This window comes from Aotus nancymaae, unplaced genomic scaffold (assembly GCF_030222135.1).
Source record: "Aotus nancymaae isolate 86718 unplaced genomic scaffold, 86718_ANA_hifiasm-v0.15.2.pri h1tg000019l, whole genome shotgun sequence".
Lineage (NCBI taxonomy): Eukaryota > Metazoa > Chordata > Mammalia > Primates > Aotidae > Aotus > Aotus nancymaae.
The window spans coordinates 14,701,111-14,721,654 of NW_026988431.1; the positions used below are offsets into that span (position 1 = coordinate 14,701,111).

Here is a 20,544-nt window from a genome sequence, read left to right on the forward strand (position 1 = left end):
AATTTAGTTTTTATTGTGTTCATCACTTACAAACTGTCTCAACACACTAGGTTGTAAGCTTCACAAGAACAGGCAACATTTTTGTCTTCTTTTATTTACTCTGTACCTAGAGCAATAGTCAGCACAGAGTAAGTATTCAATAAATATTTGTCAAATGAATAAGTAAATGAGTGAGAAATGTACAAGCAAGAAGGAAGAACATTCTGGAATAGAATCCTCTTTTAAAATCTTAAATACCTTGACAGTACTAGAAGTCATTGTTATACATTTTTAATTAGGAAGAAATCAGTCCCTATGTTAAACGGACAACCAAACAAACCAAACATTTGTGGAAAAGGCTCTTGAAATAATTCAATATTATCTCAGGTAAAGACTATGAACCAGAGCATGGAAAACACTTTTGAAAATCACAAACAAAATGCTCAAAGAGTAAATGATTGTGCCAGAGTCATCTATAAAGATGTTAATCTTCTGCAGAATACAAATTGGGGTAAATAAGAAAGGAAGTTAGTGTCTCACAAGTGCAGAAATAAAAGTTAATTCTATATCCATCTTAGAAGAGCTATGCAAATAATAGTAAAAGTGCTGGAGAAATACAAGACTATACAACTCAGAGAATCCACGAACCAGTCAATGTATTTGCAAATCTTCTCTGGGTCCCTTGTTACTCCTTCTCATGTTTATTGCCTAATATTTGACCACTTTCTTGTTTGTTAGCAACTCTCTCAGGAGAGCAACCTAAAGAAACAGAGGGAAACTTAAGCAAGTTAAAGCAACTTCTTGATAGCAGCCAAGAAGACTATGTGGGGATCTTAGTCTGGACAGTAAGAAGCATGTGGTATTATTAGCTTGGTGCAAAAGTAACTGAGGTTTAAAGTATTCACTTAAATAATAACTGAATGTATTTTTGGAAATTGGCTGCTAACATTGGCTTGATTCAATTCAATTAAGGTGAGCATTAAGTCTAACTAAAATGTGGTCAACAGATAGAATAAAAAGAACTTAGACATGTGAATGTGTAAAAGAAAGAAGGAAAAAAGAGAGAAGAAAAATGGATAGATACCACCTTCTGCTGTGGAAGTCATCACAGAAGGTGATTTAACATAATGGAAATCTATCTAATGTAAATAAGAATTAAGGCCAAACCCGCCTCTACCACTAACTAGCAGTCAGTGGTAAGGTTGGAATACCTAACTTTTCAGAATCTACCTTCTTACTTGTAAAATAGAGATAAAAAATTAAAATTAAAAAACAGAGATAGTAATATACTTTTCTCATAATGTTATGATGATTAAATAGATAAATTATGCAAAACACTTTATATATAAAAGCAGGTGTCTGTCCTCCACAACCAAATTCCATATTCTATCACATGTTATCTGCTTGTTTGTTCAAGTGTTGATAATCATCTCATGTTCAGCATTCATTCTTCTTTTCCATTTTGTAAGGATAAAACTCTGAAGAACTATCTAGAGGGTAATTAACATATGGCTAAAACTATCATGGGAAATATTAAAAAACAGATTAAAAAGTACAACTGGGACTTGTTTTAAAACAAGAGGCAGCCTACTGATAAAAATGAGCTTTTTTCTTAAATTGGAGGAAAATATTGTAAACGCTCTATTTAAAAAGTATAGCACATCTCTTGGAGGAGGGATAAGATTTCCTTCCTTTATACATACCAAAGGATTTCCTTCCTTTTATACACACCAAAGAAAATGCTTTGCTGCTTGTAAAGTTGTTTGATTATAAGTTCTACAGAAGGAGGGTTCTTTGTTTCATTTATTACTGACTCCCTTGAATAGTATGTGGCTTGTAATTGGCAATTAGGAAATAGTTTTGCATGAATACAGTATGCACAGATTATAGAGTACTTGGCTTAGGGATGGGGGTCCATCTGCCTCTGCAGATGATCCATACACACATAAAAGAAATAAATAATAACAAGACAGAGTTTTAATGGTATCTAGATAAAAGGCAAAGCAGCTATTCTCACAGTTCCTGAGCCATCATTTATAAACTCCTGGCAAAGCAACTGTTCTCACAGTACCTAAACCATCATTTATATGCTCCTATACTCCTGGCAGTCTACTGAAAATCTCACAGTCCATATGTAGTATATATTGTGTATATATAGATACACACATAGATACACACACACACACACACACACACACACACACAGATATAAACCGACTAATAATTTCTTGACTCCCAAAAATATAGTACCTTGAAATAACCAAAATAGCCCCTTCATGGTAGAAAAGAAAAAAACAAAACAGTTGAAAGTTTTGAAAAAGATTTCTACTCCTCTACTTAAAAGCTAAACTCTAAACTTCAGTTTTTGTTTATTTTTAAAATGCTATTTACATATATAAATTACATTAAAAATTTTTGTTATTTAGACTTCGGGATAATGGACAAAAATCTATTAAATGAGGAGAATGCATTAATAAGCACAATAGATTTAAACTGCAAACCATACAGGGTCAAGTAGGCATTGATAGATGGCCTCATTCTAATTATTAATTAGTTCAGAGTTTGTGAAGGTAATAACATTGCCTACAAATCTCCTTGCCAACTCGCTTGTTAAAGCAAATGGAACCAACAATACAAGGAACAATGAAAAAGAATTTTCTAATAAATCTTTTATCCTCTGAAGTTGTATGAGAAGAAAGGTCACTTTCTCTCTCACTAGCTTACCTTTTGGTGCTCTCATCTTTTTCTTCATCATACATATTTTTATGTATTATGCTCTATTTATGCATTCTTCAATAGCATCTTTATTTATGACTTTGTGAACAACATCTTTGTGATAGGAGGCGAAAGTCACTTAGTTAATTACACATGCTTGATAAGCTGCATAATAATAACTACTGCAGTATTGTATATTAGTTAAAGGTATGTAAATTACTGCAGTTATTTTCATTTGCAGAAAAAAGAGACCTTGTTTTAGTTGTTTAAAACACCCTTGTTGCCTCCATATCTGTCTTCTTAAGTATACTGTGCTTTTAACCCAAATTATAACATCAATAAAGAATGAAGTTTAAATCCCACTCTACCAGTATTACCCAAGAAATAAGAGCGAAGACAAAACAAACAAAAAACCCCCACAATTTAATGCAAATACTTCTGAATTGCAGTTATGAATTTTGTTATTTATAAAGTGTCTTCCATATAAATGTAATCCCAGTAAAACAGAACAGTTTAGACAGTCCCTGTCCCACAAGGATGCTGTAAGGCAATCTGACTTGGTCCAGCCAGGAGATTAGAAGTGCATAGCGGGAGAGAATGTGCAGCATTACAATATTAATATGACATCTGTATGAAGATTGGAAATTCTACAAAGTTATGAATAAGGTCAAAATAATGCTTAGCTGATTTACTGCCATAGAAAATCACACTCTCCTATGAGTGATTTACTGAATGTTATATAAAAATGGAGTGTGGACAAGCTACATTCAGATGCAAGCTTGCAGCTGTCAGTGTCTACATTTGCTCAATCTGGCTAGAGGATGATTTGAAGGTTGATTTAATTGTAGCTTCTGAATCATGCACTTCTCTATGTTTTAAATTGTTTAACGTAAATATAAAAATGTTAAAGTAATTTTAAGACTGTAAATATTTAGTATCAAATCTGCAAAATCTCATTCTCCTCTGGAAAAGTGACTGAAAATGAAAAGACAGGGAAAAAACACTATTACCTTAATAACAATTGCTCAATAATTATGTAAAATTTACCCTTATGATGAGAAAGTCCATAGAGTATTCAGAAGGAGTGCTAAGAATAAACAAAAAATCCCACTAGATTTGTGGTTGAAGTGATCAAATTTTAAGAGGAACACAAATATATATCTGTAGGAAAGAGTTCAGAGATCAAAGTTACCAGTTAGTAAGACAGCATTGCTTGGATTCCTTGCAGGTATCATAATAGTATATATTCCACTACACACAAACTCTAAGCAGAGATTCAACTCTTGCCAATGCTACCAGCACCAGAACACAAGGCACGACCAATGAGCTTTGCCAATGTCGTCTACTCAGCTAGAGCTCTCCTTAACCACCTTTCTATTCCTTGACAGCCTTCATCAGATTCCAAATATCACCTAACCATTTACTTCCCAGCATCAGCAAATCACCCTTACGGAGAGTTCTTTGGTCCTCCTCTGCAAGTTTTGTCCCCCATTTTTAATTTCCACTTTTATACATACCTCCTTTTCTACATATTTTCTTGCCGGGCTTTCTGGCACATTCCTTGGATATTCTTTTTACTGAAAAATGAATAGAAGACTAGAAAATAACATGGCGCTCCATCACAGACCGCCGAACATGCAACACTACTATCTAACTCAATATGCTCCTGCATTTACTCAGTGCGAAAGATCCCCAATTCGTTGAGCCTGCACATGCAATGAGGAAATGTTGATGCATCTTCTCAGAAGTCATTTGGTAGGAAATGGAAATTAGAAACCCATTTCTACCTAAATATACGTGCTGTGGAGGAAAGAAAATGAGTAAGCACAGGAAAAAAAATAAGATACACTGACTGACACACATAAACAAAAAGAGCACCATGCACGCATGTAAAATATGTCTACATGCCAACAGGAAAAGCCATGCATACTACCAGTACACATGAATTAATACTGTTAGAACTTAGAATAGAAAAAAATATATAAATATATCTCCCTGTTTTTCCTGCAATAAACTCACCATCCTCAGTTGGGACATATATATTTAAATACAGGCAGTCTTCACTCTGGTCTTGTACATATGATGAAACCACATCCAAGTTATTAGTAAACCACACAGGAAGCATGACTTCTGGCAATCTGCCATCAATGATATTCTGGGGACACACAGGAGCAAACTGAGTGGCATTCCTGATATCTGACCAGGGAGATGGTGGTTCTGGAGGCTGAAAACGACGTTCCCCTGTTGGCGGGGCTGCATATGGAACCCCAAGAAATTGAATAACAGGCCCCAAAATTTCATTATTGAGTTCCTTCTTAATCCCTCTTATCTTTCCAAAGTTGGTAGTCACCAGTGGGTCCACATCATCCAATTTTTGTGATAGCACATGGCCAGCCTGAAGCAAACATCCCAACATACAGAGAGTCAATGGGGTACCCAATCCCCTGTGTACCAAGCACGCCATCACTGCTCTCCAAACATAATTTGGCCACGTGCATCTGGGCAGAGCCATGGTCCCACATTAGTTGTCTAGTTGACTGGTTACAGTGAGGCAAATGTATTTATATCCACTTGCGAAAGACTGTATAATGGTAGAATATACCTCCGATTTCTTAAAGGGGAGCTTGTTGGGAAATGCTCTGAAAGATCTTCATACAGCAGGTATCTCCCATTGATTTCACATGTATTGGAGCAGCATCTTCAATCATCACTATTTATCAGACCATATCCTATTGAACATTCTGTTTTCCATATTAGCAGTGTGGCAAGAGTGGGAACTGACTGTAGATTTCTCTCTTATAAATCAAATCCAGTTAGCTGCAGGTCTATATCCTAGAAAAAAATGAAAATAAATCATAAGTTGGAGCCAGCTAACATAGACGGTGTGATAACTAGATGTTTTACAATCTACAATACATTAATAATGACTAGCATCAGCTAAGTTAAATATTACTGTATGAAAATCATGGTTTGAAGTGAGATGACAAGTAAACTAACTAATTTTAAGATTACTGAGAACCTTGTCTGCTGACTTTATACACATTTAAGTGGAAGCAGGCCTTGTCAAAATACACAGTTTCAGAAACGTGTCAAAGTAAAGTATTTAAAAATACGGAATGTTAGGTGTGAAATTTATACTTTATTAATAGTCTTCAATCACTTCAAGTAATAGAATATTAATCTATTTCAATTTGAAAACTCAATAGCAGAAAATCTTTTAAGAAACTAACAGTAAACTAGCAGAACAGATACAAACTCTGTAAGATGATTGTATGCAATGAAAAACAGACAAAAAGGTGGTTTCCAATCCTATGATCATCAAAAAAGGAAGATAACATCAGGACAGGAAAACTAACATGAGTTCAGCTATGATTATTCGAATGAAACCACCTTACTTCCTTGCTGTATCTCAAAAGTTTTCATAAAATTTTGCTTACATGTTTCCTATTTGAGATTATGATTCAAGAATTTAAAAGAGAAAATGGCATTAGATACAATTTGTAAAAGAGATAGAAGTTGACATCTTTTTTTGCAGATAAGTTATTTTATCATCTTGCTATACATTTTAGATATCAATAAATTTGGATGCAAAAATTAATTTATGAGTCAAAGTCAATATATTTTAAATTACAATTTTGTTCTCACTGTCTGTTAGAGATCAGAGGAAGATTACAAAAAAGAGAGCGTGGTGATTTAAAAAAACAATCATACTTAATCATGGCACCTTGCATATTAACACTAATCAAATATCTACCATTGTTTACACAGTTCAACTTAAAATGCATCAGAATAAAATGTAACATTCAGAGGAATGCAATCCACAGAGTAATCTGATGTTAACTGTCAAATAACATACAGCTCAAAAAATGTGTCTTTTCTTGTTTAAGCAACCTTTTAAAGTGCTTGCTTTGAAAATAAAGTGTTGATTTGTATTAGAGATGATTCTATCCTGTATATCATGGGAAGATTCCTAAAGAAATGCTGGTCTGGCAGTGAGACTGCCCTGACTTTGTGTTATTTAAAAAGAGATTGTAAAAACTATATAGGGCAGCAGGAGATTTGGTTCTGGCCTAGTGTGCCTTTAGCTCTGAACAATCCATCACAGAAGTCTTTCTTTGAAAATACTTTAGTCTGTGTTAATTCATATACCTTTGCTGTGAAAGCACATTAACATACAAAAGACAGGCTTAGACCAATCCAATTCCTGTTCCAGAACTCTAGCACTTATCAGAGATTCAGCTACACAAACCCATGTCTGTAAAGAGTGTATTATGCTTATTCTTGTGCAGCGTCATAGTAGGCCACAGCATGAATGAGTCTTTGCAAGTTCCCTTTGGTATTCAAAATGCACTATTTTGACACCAACATAGAGAACCTGTGATGAGGTCTTAAAAGTCTCCATCATAATTTTTTATTCAACTTAATTTTCAAGTACTCTACAGTAATTTCCAAAAGTTTTTTTCGCACAACTGATATTAAATACTTGTTTGGTTATTAAAAAAATAATAGTCCTTTTTTTGTACTTAGAAATCCCTAACTGTGTTAAGGATAAAGAATCTCCTGTTTCCCACTTATGTGCTACTTTAACACAAACTGCAGAGGATTGGGAATTCTTCATGCCATGATGGGTTTTCAAATTTGAAAGATGTTTAGCTCCTGAGGTTACGAAACTATCCCATTTTACGTGTTGTATGTATGGAGAACTAGAGTATTGACCTCCAAAATTTTCAGAAGTTGCTACTATAATAATAGCAGTTTTCCAATCAAATGTAGAAACATGGCTTATTTAAAGTACTAAAACTAAAAAACATATATATGCCTAAACAGTCTCAAATTTGTTGACAATCTTTCCCCCTATTTATTGATGCTTCCTTCATATACACCAAATCCTCAGTTTTCATGCATTTATGTCTCATTTACAAAAATCCTATGGAGTGGATTTGACAGTTATCCCTTTCACTCATGAGGAACAGAGACTTGAAGAGGTTAATTTTACCTTGGCCAGGGTCTCTTATCTACTTAGTAGCAGATCCAGGAGCCCATTGCTATCTGATTTAAAGGTCATTCTTACGATCATTGCATATGATACAGTCTCTCATTTCACAATTATCACTTTTTAAGAAATTGATCCTAAAATTGAATTGTAAAAATATTTTATGTTTCTTCAGAAGACGAAGTCTTGGTAAATATTCTGACAATTTCATAGGATAGAGAAATAAAAATGATCTACCCTATTCTTATTGGATTTATTATTTTATTTTGCTATGTATATACAAAATAATAAATAATGTATATATATTTATATATACATATACATAACATCAATTTTACTCTATATTGAACATGGTGATAGGTTTTTCTTACATTATTACACAAGACCATGTTAAACATTGATTTGTATAATAATTTGGTTATTTGTTAGTAACCAAAAAACCCTAACGTATGACAACCTAAATGTCCATCAATGGATATTGATAAATTATGATATATTCACAAATTCAGATTCTACAGATTAATGAAAATAAAGGACCTAAACCCAAAATATCAACATATATAAATCTTAAAATTTTTGGCAAAATAAATCACAGAAAAAAAGATACAGTAAATACTATTTAAATAAGCTTAAAGTATTTAAAGAATATTATGTATTATTTTTAAGTGGGTAAATACATAGTAACAGGATAGCTGTCATCTTTGAGTAAAAAGGAAAGAGAATAAGGCTCATTCTAGCAACAATTCAATTAATTGGGCCAATTATTTAATTGACACCTAAGATGGATAACCTGTGGTAAGGCCATAAAATGCCAGCAACGAACTACAGCAAGTTTGACATAACCTTAGTATTTGAATTCTCTGTATTCTTTTGTTATGTTTGAAATATGCTTGAAATATTTCAGAATGCATTAAGATAATAAGGCCAGAAAAGTCTTACTAAGTAGACCAGATCACATGTTACCGGTAGATTAGCCTATCAATCCACATAAGACTAGCTCTGTCTGACTTCAAAGTTAATGGGGATACTAGCTCATAAATTTCTCCATTATTCCTCTTTTTGACTTAAAGCATGTATAGTTCCACTAAAAGAATAAAATAAAAATAAATAATATTTAAAAGGGCATCATAAATGATAATATATTTTCTCCCTTACATCAATTCGTCAAAAGTTGGTCCCTCAGCTGGTTTGTTTCTGAGAAACTCAGAAAAAGAAGTAGGGAGAACTGTATGGGCCACATTCATCCAACCTTTCATTCACTCAACAAACATTAGATATTTACAATGTGCAAGCTATTGCACTGAATGTTAAGGAGAATTGAAGGACAAGCACAATCTACTCATTACTCCCAAGTAGCTTAAGACATTGTAAAGGAATAAGTAATCTAAAAAAGTGGCTCTAGTGCAAGATGAAATGTGACACGTGTTCAATAAATACATGATGAATGTGGGAATAGGACCTAGTAGGAGGTATCTGATTTCTAACTTTATGTACCTTTTACATATCTTTTTCTAAAAAAAAAAAAATAAATACATTTTTATTTCTACCTTGCTCTGTTTTATTGTTTCCATTTATTTGTTTTCTTGTTGAACTCAATTTTTCCCTACTAAATTTCTTACTTGAGGGCAAGGACTTTGTATGTGTGTTTTAAAATGTATCTTTATGTCCCTCATAAAATCTATATGAAAATTCTTTACATAGTGCAATATGGTTAAATCTCAGTTGGTCTGGATTGACAGCATGCTTACCATTAGAGCTGCCTGGCTTGATGATGACCCCTAACCAATGCTATACAATATACAGTGGATCCTTGTTATTCACAGTAGTTATGTTGTATAAACTCATCATGAACACTAAATTAGGGAACACAGATCTTTTGCTCCTAGGGACATACACATGTATATATGTGTGTGTGTGTGTGTGTGTGTGTGTGTGTGTATATAGATATACATATATGTGTGTGTGTATATATATACACGTATATATACACACATATATATGTATATATACGTGTGTATATATGTGTATATATGCATGTATATATGCATGTATATATACACCTATATGTATATATGTGTATATATACGTGTATATATACATATATATGTATATATGTGTATATATACGTGTATATATACATATATATGTATATATATGTATATACAGTGCATATATATGTATACACACACACACACACACATAGGGAACACAGATCTTTTGCTTCTAGGAATATATACATGTACATGTGTGTGTTTGTGTATATATACATATATATACACACATATATATATACACATGCACACGTACATAAATATACCCACATATATAGATATATAAATCTCAGATAGATTATACGTTATAATCGTTAATGCTTGCAACTAGTAGATTCTGTTTTATTTTATGAAAGAAAAACATGTTCTAAAGCATGAAGTGCCTGAGGCCGCCTCACTAACAGGTGCTAGAGTTGGGATTCAAATGCCCTCCAGTTGGTCCCAGAGATAAGGCAATTTGCACTGCGCTGAGTGGCCTCTACTATCTCCATCCTCTGTTCATAAAGCTGAAACAAGAAGGTAGAGCAACGCCTTGTTTGACTTCAGCTGGCAAGATGCTCATAGGGTGACTCAGATTTGCTGCTTTGCTCATGTCTGTGGAATGACTGTGAATGTGCTATAAGTATTGATTTTAGGATTACAAATACATTTTAGTGAATAGACTAGTTTGCAAATACACAAACCAGGAATAATGAAGATCAACTGTACTAACTAAAACAAATAATGTTTTGCACATGCAGGTCTGTGAGTTGTTTGAGGTCAGACCATACCAGTTTGTCATCGATATACAGTAATAATAATTGGATATAAAAATGGACTTAGTAATACTAATTTAACAAATACTGCAATTTAATAATATCTGGCTTCAGCAGAGTGTGGTGAAATTCGATGACCAAGGCTAGTTGTATACCTGGAATATATCTATGTGATCAGTTCACTGTAAGAGAATTTGACCACAACAGATATTGGGTTCCCTATAGCAAAATGTTTCACATATACACTAGTGGTGGTTAATGACCTGCAGATAAAAGGGTATCCTTCGTGACCCAGGAGTGGGAGAACAAAGAAGCCAGAGTCTGAGACTTTTTAATTCAATTTAATGCATATCCTTCTGCTGCTCTTGCCATACTGTATTTTTGCTTGTAATAAAACTGCCCAATGAGTATAAACTGTTTGATGCCTTTCAGCAACTGAATACTTAAAGTAACTAATGTGTAATTAACTCACATAGTAAGTACTTAAAATGGGATGAATAAACAAATGAACACAATTTCACAAAATGATATTAGGCTTCAAAAGAAAAGACAAGTCTACCACCAGCTAATAAATTAGAAATGAGTTCATGAATCAAGGGAAATTCGAGATGGGCTTAAAAGAATGAATATGATTTGGACAAACACTGATGGTCACAGAAGGGATCCCACAGTGGAAAGAATGTTCATTAGATACTGTTCTATCACCCTTCCTGATGCCAGTTCACATTTTAATGACTGGTCCTTGCCAGTGTACAAAGGCCTGGTCTTGTTTCCTCAATGCAGAACAATCAGAGGGGCCACTTCAGCTCCAAAGCTCCCCATGAAAATGGGCAGAGGCAGGAGTTGGTTGAGATTCTCTTACTCCTTTACAGGAATTGTTCCCAATGGCACCTCTCAGGAAACTTCTCATAAACAAACTTGCATTTTGAAGTCTTATTTTTTCCTTTGGAAGCCTGAATTATGACAGAAGGAAAAGTAAAGGGCTTGTTTGAGGAAGGCACAGTCTAGTTTGGCCAGAACACAGAGTAAATGAGGATGAGCATTGGATAAGACTGGAATGGCAGGCTAGAGCCAAATCAAGCAAGCCCTTCATTAAGAGGCTAAACAGTTTGAATTTTATTCTCTAGATGATGAAGAGCCATTAAACATTCCTAGCATAAGGAAAGTATTACCAAATTCATTCACAAGAAAATTAAACTGGCAGTATTTTGTGGCAGAGATCTCTAAAGCAGTGTGTTCATACCCCACCACAAGATGATTAGATAGGGGAACTAAATGGTTCAACTTCTATTTGCCATTTTTATATAAAACAAAAAGAGAAACCAATTAAAGTCTGCTAATATGAATTTATGACTTAACACCAGTGTCATCACATGACTGTTAATGCATATAGCACTTACGGTGTTCTTGGGAAGGTACATTTGTCTGTAGTGAAGTTCGTTAGCCAACAGTAGCACTTTGTTATTGTTCATTTTCAATATACAGCAATGCATTAGAGTTTACATCATTGGGAAAATAAATTTACATATTTGTATCAAGTTGTAATTAAAGTAGCCCTTAAAAAACAAACTACTGGTTTAAGTTTTTATCAAACATCAATGAAAGGGAGTACTAAATATACAATCACAAATAAAGAACCGTAAAAGGGAAAAATGAAATTTCTACTTTTAGGATAAGCTCTTCTTCAGCTATATCACAAGATTAAAAATAATGGCCATCTAATCAGATATAGTAACAAATCATAAAAAATAGTTTGAGAACCTCAAGAAGATAACTTGAAGTATGAATTAATATCCATGTTATTAGCTGTGAACTGTGCCATAAAATCTCTGTGCCTTGAGATATTAGTGAATAATACAACGAAGTCATCAGGATTTATAAGACATTTTAAAACACTGTTAATTTTATCTTTCTTATCTTCTTAGTGCCTATTTTTGTGTATATTTTGCAATCTGGTGATATAAATATTCATATAGGAATATACAATATATATCTATGTATTCCTATATAAAATTTTGATAACCAAACCATATTTTTACTAAAAAGTAAAATACATGTATATATGTGTACATTTTTTACCTTTTTAGTAAAAATATGGTTTGGTTATCAAACATACAGACTAGATACAAAGGTGTGGGAATCATTACCTTTGTGAATGAATTGGCGCAAAAGAAACCAGAGAGAATCTCAATTCCATGTTCAGTTTGAAATATCAGCTGGATTCATCCACAATTATGTGAAAATAGCAACAAAAACAGCTATTATTGTAAGTCACTCTCTACTTGCCAATAGCTGCCCAAAACTTTACATAGTTCATGTCACTTGGTCTTCACAACAGATTTATAAGCCAAGCACTCTTCTTATTTTAGTGAGGAAAACGAAGGTTAAAGTGGTCAGATAACTCTCTGAAGGCCAGAATGCCAGGAAAAGGCAGATCCAAGAAACAAACCCATGACCACCTAACTCCCAAGAACATGTCCTGAACTTTTATGACAGGAGTTTGCACTCTGCACCTCAGTGAGACCAATTCAATAAAGACCTATGCTCAGGCTGAGGAAGTGAGGAGAGTGAAACACACAGAATATTAACAGAAGGAAAATGAAAATGCTGCTTATCAGCTTGCTGTGGTTAGTCAATAGTCCTAATTTGCACCAGCTCCAAAAAGTGTGGTATTGAAACTTTTTTCCAGTAACATTCAATAGCCTAGGGCAGAGAGTAAATGATGGAAGCCAGGGTTGGGGACAAGGAAGGAAAGTACGGTAGAACAGCAAGGAGGAAAGATTACAAGAAATGGTAATCCTGATGTTGAACAGATCAACTACATCTAAATATAGAGTTAAGCAGAACCAGAAAGACACAAAGGGGAGAAAAATCAGACAAAATCAAAGCTAAAAAGAGTTTACTCTGAGATGAGAATATCCAAATTCAAGATCTTGATCAAGGGATATCAGAGCCCATGTCACTGTCATATTAGCATAAGGCTATTGAGAACTAAAGCAGTGATGAGTTTATTCTGCCATGAGCATCATTAAATAATAACTGGATTAATGGCAAGCACCAAATGAGTAAGTACGGGGGCTAAACACTGAGATAACTGCATCACTTCCTTTATTGTCTCTAAGTACCAAGAGGTAGAGATCATTATCATCTTCTTGTAACAGACAATTAAATTGAAGTCAGAAACACAAAGCCACAGTAACATCCTTCAATAAAACAAGAACACAGTTTATGGATGCAGCAAGCTTCAGGAAATAGAAAGAGATAAGGCAGAAGAATTAAAACTCCCTAAAGACAAACACTACCTCCTTCTTAAATTTGCCCAGAGCCTCCTTCTGGGAGAAATTATGGGCAACTCTCAATAGTTTTCCAGAGTTTCATGATATTCCTCGTTTCTCTGCAGAGTATATAAATGGTTCTACTTGTTCTCTTTCCCCTTGGGCTACTTCCACACTAAATGGAACTCTCCAATAACATTAAAAAAAAAAAAAAAAAAAAAAAACACAGGCTGGGCATGCCTGTAATCCTAGCACTTTGGGAGGCCAAGGTGGGTGGATCACGAGGTCAGGAGATCAAGAACATCCTGGCCAACATGGTGAAACCCCATCTCTACTAAAAATACAAAAATATTAGGCAGGCATTGTTGTGCACGCCTATAGTCCCAGCTACTCCAGAGGCTGAGGCAGGAGAACTGCTTAAACCCAGGAGGTGGAGACTGCAGTGAGCCAAGATCGCACCACTGCACTACAGCCTGGGTGATAGTGTGAGACTCTGTCTCAAAAAAAAGAAAACAGAGAAAACAGAATGGTAATAAGAAAAGACCAACTAAAACTTTACATTAATTGGAGAAAAAAATTTACCAATAAAATATTTTTAAAAATAACAAGTAGTAAAACATGAGTACATGGTAGAGATTATACCTGGTAGCAAACTGATTTTGTGAATAAACAATACTAATGGGAGGTAACACACATGAAATGGTTTGGATCCATATACCCACCCAAATCTCATCTTGAATTGTATTCCCATAATTCCCATATGTTGTGGGATGGACCTGGAGGGAGATAATTTGAATCATGGGAGCAGTTTTCTCCATACTGTCTCATGGTAGTGAATAAGTCTTATGAGATCTGACGGTTTTATCAGGGGTTTCTCCTTTTGCATCTTCCTCATTTTCTCTTGCCACCATCATGTAAGAAGTGCCTTTTGCCTCTTGCCATAATTCTGAGGCCTCCCTAGCCATGTGGAACTGTAAGTCCAATTAAACTCCTTTTTCTTCCCAGTCTTGGGTATGTCTTTATCAGCAACATGACAATGAACTAACACAGTAAGTTGGTACCAGTAGAGTGTGGCACTGCTGAAAAGATACCTGAAAATGTGAAAGTAGCTTTGGGACTGGGTAACAGGCAGAGGTTGGACAGTTTGGAGGGCTCAGAAGAAGACAGAAAAACATGGGAAAGTTTGAAACTTTGTTGAATGGTTCTGACAAAAATATTGATAATGATATGGACAATAAAATCTAGGCTGAGGTGGTCTCAGATGGAGATGAGAAACTTGTTGAGAACTGGAGCAAAAGTGACTCTTGTTATGTTTTAGCAAAGAGACTGGTGGCATTTTGTCCCTGTCGGAGATCTGTGGAACTTTGAACTTAATAGAGATGATTTAGGGCATCTGATGGAAGAAATTTCTAAGCAGCAGCATTCAAGAGGTGACTTGGGTGCTGTTAAAGGCATTCCATTTTATAAGAGAAGCAGAGCATAAAAGTTCAGAAAATTTGCAGCCTGACAATGCCACAGAAAAGAAAAACCCATTTTCTGAGGAGAAATTTAAGCTAGCTGCAGAAATTTGCATAAGTAATAAGGAGCCAAATGTTAATCCCCAAAACATTGGGGAAAATATCTCCAGGGCCTGTCTAAGGTCTTCACAGCAGCCCCTCCTATCACAGGCTTGAGGCCTAGTAGGAAAAAAATGGTTTCAAGGGTAAGGCTCAGGGTCCCGGTGCTGTGTGCAGGCTACATACTTAGTGTCCTGTGTCCCACCTGCTCCAGCCATAACTAAAAGGGGCCAAGGTACAGCTCAGGCCATGGCTTCAGAGGGTGCAAGCCCCAAGCCTTGGCAGCTTCCACATGGTGTTGAGCCTGGAGGTGCACAGAAATGAACTGAGGTTTGGGAACCTCCGCCTAGATTTCAGAAGATGTATGGAAACACTTGGATGCCCAGACAGAAGTCTGCTGTAGGGGCGGGGTGCTCATGGAGAACCTCTGCTAGGGCAATGTGAAAGGGAAATTTGAGTCTGAGCCCCCACACAGAGTCCCTACAGTGGCACCACCTAGTGGATCTGTGAGAAGAGGGCCACCATCCTCCAGACCCCAGAATGGTAGATCCACCAACAGCTTGCATTATTCACCTTAAAAAGCCACAGACACTCAATGTCAGTCCTTGAAAGCAGCTGAGAGGGAGGCTGGACACTGCAAAGCCACAGGGGCAGAGCTGCCCAAGACCATGGGAATGCACCTTTTGCATCAGTGTGACCTGGATGTGAGACCTGGCGTCAAAGAACATCATTTGGGAGCTTTAAGATTTGACTGCCCCACTGGATTTTGGATTTGCATGGGGGTTGTAGCTAGCCCCTTTGTTTTGGTTAATTTCTCCCATTTGGAATGGCTGTGTGAATACCTGTACTTCCTTTTTATCAGGAAGTAACTAGCTTGCTTTTAATTTTACAGACTCATAAGTGGAAGGGACTTGCCTTTTCTCAGATAAGACTTTGGACTGTGGACTTTTGAGTTAATGGTGGAATGAGTTAAGACTTTTGGGAACTGTTGGGAAGGCATGATTGGTTTTGAAATGTGAGGACACGAGATTTGGAGGGGCCAGGGCAAAATGATATGATTTGGCTCTATTTCCCCACCCAAATCTCATCTTGAATTGTACTCCCATAATTCCCACATGTTGTGAGAGGAACCTGGTGGGAGACAATTTGAATCATGGGGGCAGTTTCACCCATACTGTTCTTGCGGTAGTGAGTAAGTCTCACGAGAGCTGATGATTTCATCAGGGGTTTCTGCTTTTGCATCTTCCTCATTTTCTCTTGCCACCACCGTGTAAGAAGTGCCTTTCACCTCTTGCCATGATTCTGAGTTGAAAGGCACTTTTTACATGATTCCTTATCCATGTGGAACTCTAAGTTCAATTAAACCTCTTTTCTTCCCAATATTGGGTATGTCTTTATCAGCGGCATGAAAATGGATTAATACAGCACAGCATTAAAAGCAGTGCTCAGTTAAATGGGCCCAACTTGTTGACCAAGGTTGTTCTTCCTGGAGAATACTTTCCCCATCAGTTTTTTTGCTGGAAGGACCTCAGCTAGTACCTTTCAAGGCCTGGCTCAAAGGTCAGTAAGTACTTCCTTCTCTAGTCCTTCAAGTCATAAAAGTACTCCCTTCTCTTATCTCTCAAAACACTTACTACATTTTTTGTAACTAAACTCATAGTACTTTTTTTCACAGCAATTTGTAATCCCAGTTTCCATTTTCATTCCTATATTTGGGAAATAATTAGTACTAGGCATTGGAGAAGACAACATGAACAAGAGAGGAATAGTGTGAATATTCATGAAGACAAAAAGTAACCATTGGCTATAAGGCTCAGAACCTGGGTGATGAAATAACCTGTACAACAGAAGTCACGAGTTTACCTGTATAACAAATCTGCACATGTACCCTTTAATCTAAAATATATATTTTTAAAAGACTAAAGTTCAATGGGAAAGACAGACTTTAAGCAAGTCAATTACAGATAGCTATTTAGTAATAAATACTATGCCAAGAAGGATAATACAGGGTATTTTGAGGGGGGATTTAAGAATGTGAAGTGAGAATGATGATCCTCCTGAAAAACTGATCTGGAAACTGGGGTCTGAGATTGAGTAAGGAGCTGGCAATTGAAAACCAGGATATAGAATGTGTCAGAAGCAACAGGAAACCCAAATGCTGTGGAAGCTGGGGCTTTCCAAAGAAATCACTGTGAACTGAGAGAAGGGTGGTCCGTCAGACTGGAGAGGAGAAAGGACCTGACAACTCAAGAATTTGTTGGCCATTTTAGGGGTGTGAGATCTTATCCAAAGTATGGTGAGAATCATTATCAGCACTGTACAAATGACGTGATCACATTACACTTACACTTTGAGAGTAGAGGCTGTGTCTTTTGAATTGTTGGTTTTTAACAACCATCCCCAGAACAACGCATTACATTGTAAGTCCTAAGAAAATATTTCTTGAATGAATGACCCATTAATTCATTATACTATTTTCGTCAATTAACACAACCCTCAGATTTTATTTATCCATCTGTGATGCTTGACCTCTGAGAAGGCGTTAGCTTAATTAAAGTTGCAGCCAGAGGGAATGAAACATAGAAGAGGTGGAAACAAATTACAATACAATGGAAATTTCTCATCATGCAGAAGTGCGGATAGATATTCATATAGACTGGCAGCTAATTCCATTATTGTGTGGCAAAAAGATAAAATAAGACTCTAAGATGCCGTAATAGCTTTTCTGACAACACAAAGAAAAAGAGATTAGAGTGACAGTATTGACTTCTGCATTATACAACTGAGTATTTCTGCTATAACCATCATTACACCTAATGGCTAAATATCAGATAGTTTCTTTTTTATTTTGTTGTTCTGAAGAGAAGGAGGGCTGAAAAAAAAATTTAACATTAATTATATAAGTTTTACTTCCTATTTTTTCTGAAACTACTTTTGGGTGTAATCTCCAAATATTAATTGCTAAATCTAGAATCTACTTAGGAAGCCTGGACTTCCAAATGAACAGGAAGGCAAAGGGGGTGAGGGGGCAAGAATCAATGAGACAGAATGTTTTTCAAGAGTCATGGGCAACAGTTTGAATGTTTATGTAAAATACCACAGGATACATTTTTAAAACCAACTGATGACCCTGTGATCCCACAGAAGAAAATGAATAATCACTCAAGAGCTCAGAAGAGACAGCCTGGTAGAACTGATTACTTCCCTTGATATTAAATTGATGCTTTTGTCTGGAAGGGGCCACCTTTGGGTCACAAGTCATTGCTTCCAGAAGCAACTTAATTATGCCTGCTAGTATCTTTACAGAGAAGCTAGCACAACCTAAGAAGAATGCCACATTCTCAACTCACTCTTGAAGCCTATTTTTGTTTGTAGTGAGTTGCTGATGCCTGGGAAGAGTGGAGAATTGCCATTCCTGGTTCCCTGCTTAATTAAAGTCCAGTTAAAAAAAATCCCTTGTTGCCAGAGAAAAGCTACAACTTTGGCAGCGGCAGTGCTAAGTTTGAGTATGGCGCTATGCCAGAGTGTGTCAATCTTGACCCCTTGGAGGATGATCAGCAGAAAGAGGGTAGTTAAACCATTGTGCCCATTCAGTCCCAAACTTTTGCTGGAACTGGCAAATACTATAGTGACTATTGTTTAAGGAGTAGCTGTCTACTAGGAAGTGGACTAAGACCACCAACTCTTTTCACATAAGGCACCAAACAGCAATAATGGTTTCCTGTCACTCCTGACCTGGCTTAGAGCTCAACCAGTGATTCAAAGAAGAAAGAATATTACACTAGCAATCTTCTTTATATATCTACATCATTTTTCCCTTCATATAAAAATTCCATTAGTACCAATAACAATAATGAAATTTTAAACAATGCCCTGTTTATGGGCCATTTGTGAAACATAAATAGTATATCAATATATTAATGAATATCAATATATTAACATATTAGTATATAATATTAATTGATGTAATAGTATATCAATATATTAATGAATACAATAGAATATTAACAAGAATTTAATATACACATGGAATATAAGTTGCCAAATAAAGTCACCATTTAAATTCAAATTACATAATGGAAAGCATGGGTTTATAAAGTTTTACAAAATGATAAAAATATTAAGTAATGACGAAAATCCCTAAACAGTTATATTTTAAATCTTATTGTCTTATCGTTCATGTTTTACCTATTTGAAATGACTTTTAGTAATTCCAAAGTTCCCTGAGATATCACATTTTCTTCATGGAAGAAAGTAACTCTAATGTACCTTCAGTAAATTATAACAACACAAATAATCCTACTACACTTGTAAGTCTTGATCAAATAATTCATCAAAGTGAAGTATATAAACTCCATATGAGATTACTAAAAAGTTTCAATTACTATTTGTCTTTAATTAATATTCAATTTTTGAATAGACTCCTTCCTACCTTTGGAATTTTGCATATTATTTGAAAATATTTGTCAATTCAAACCATTTTTTAAAAAGCACAAATGAAGATCCCAGGTATTCATTACATAAAGAGGTTATCTGTTTAGTTACTAACAACCAAGGCTAGAACCCAGGTCGCTCCTCATTCATTCATTCAATAAACGTTTATTGATCTCCAGTTAGGTACCAGGTACTGTTCTTGGTGATGAAGAGAAATATGCCCAGTTCTGAACAAACCAGACAAAAATCTCCTACTATGGTGGACGTTATACAGACTACTAGTACAGTATTCCTTCAAAATAGAAAATGCTTTCCTTCTTAGATGTTGTTATTAAAGACCATGGCTTCAAATAATAGGGACTTTTGGCATCAATCTTGTAGTAACATATGTATTAGAACACTTGGCACAGTTAAACAGGTAATGAAACTGGTGACTTTTTTTACCCATAAGAAAAAGGATAGATCACACTGTAACTTGTGTGTAAAGTGTTGGACAGTAAGTAATACAGATTTAAATTAGAAATGACAGATGCACTGACTTGAAACATAATGGTTGCTGAAGTGAACTTTTATTCCTTTTAGCGCTATAGTTAACCATTAAATAGCTCAAGTATTATTTTCAAGGTGTGACTATTGGGACAACTGTTGGTCAATGTTCTATGCTGTAATCACTGTTTTTCTGGTCAGTTCTGTCATAGAAGTGGTGGCTGTCACCTAGAAAAAACTTATACTAATGATAATCTCAACTTGGTTTTTATCAAATCAATATTCCTTGATTACATGTTT

General features: G+C 35.4%; 1 protein-coding gene across 11 annotated transcripts in view; it reads right to left on the reverse strand.

The window, feature by feature from the left end:
- Positions 1–20,544, reverse strand: part of NLGN1 (neuroligin 1) — a 907,355-nt gene that overhangs the window by 701,749 nt on the left and 185,062 nt on the right. For 7 of the 11 annotated variants that reach the window (XM_064378633.1, XM_064378630.1, XM_064378628.1 and 4 more), the window contains 2 exons: positions 4,714–5,526; positions 4,212–4,271 (listed from right to left, as the gene is read on the reverse strand). In XM_064378633.1, the coding sequence (XP_064234703.1) occupies positions 4,212–4,271; positions 4,714–5,206 (553 nt within the window). In that variant the 5' untranslated portion in view covers positions 5,207–5,526. The remainder of the gene's footprint in view (positions 1–4,211; positions 4,272–4,713; positions 5,527–20,544) is intronic. The other 4 variants (XM_064378635.1, XM_064378637.1, XM_064378634.1 and 1 more) reach the window with 1 other exon arrangement.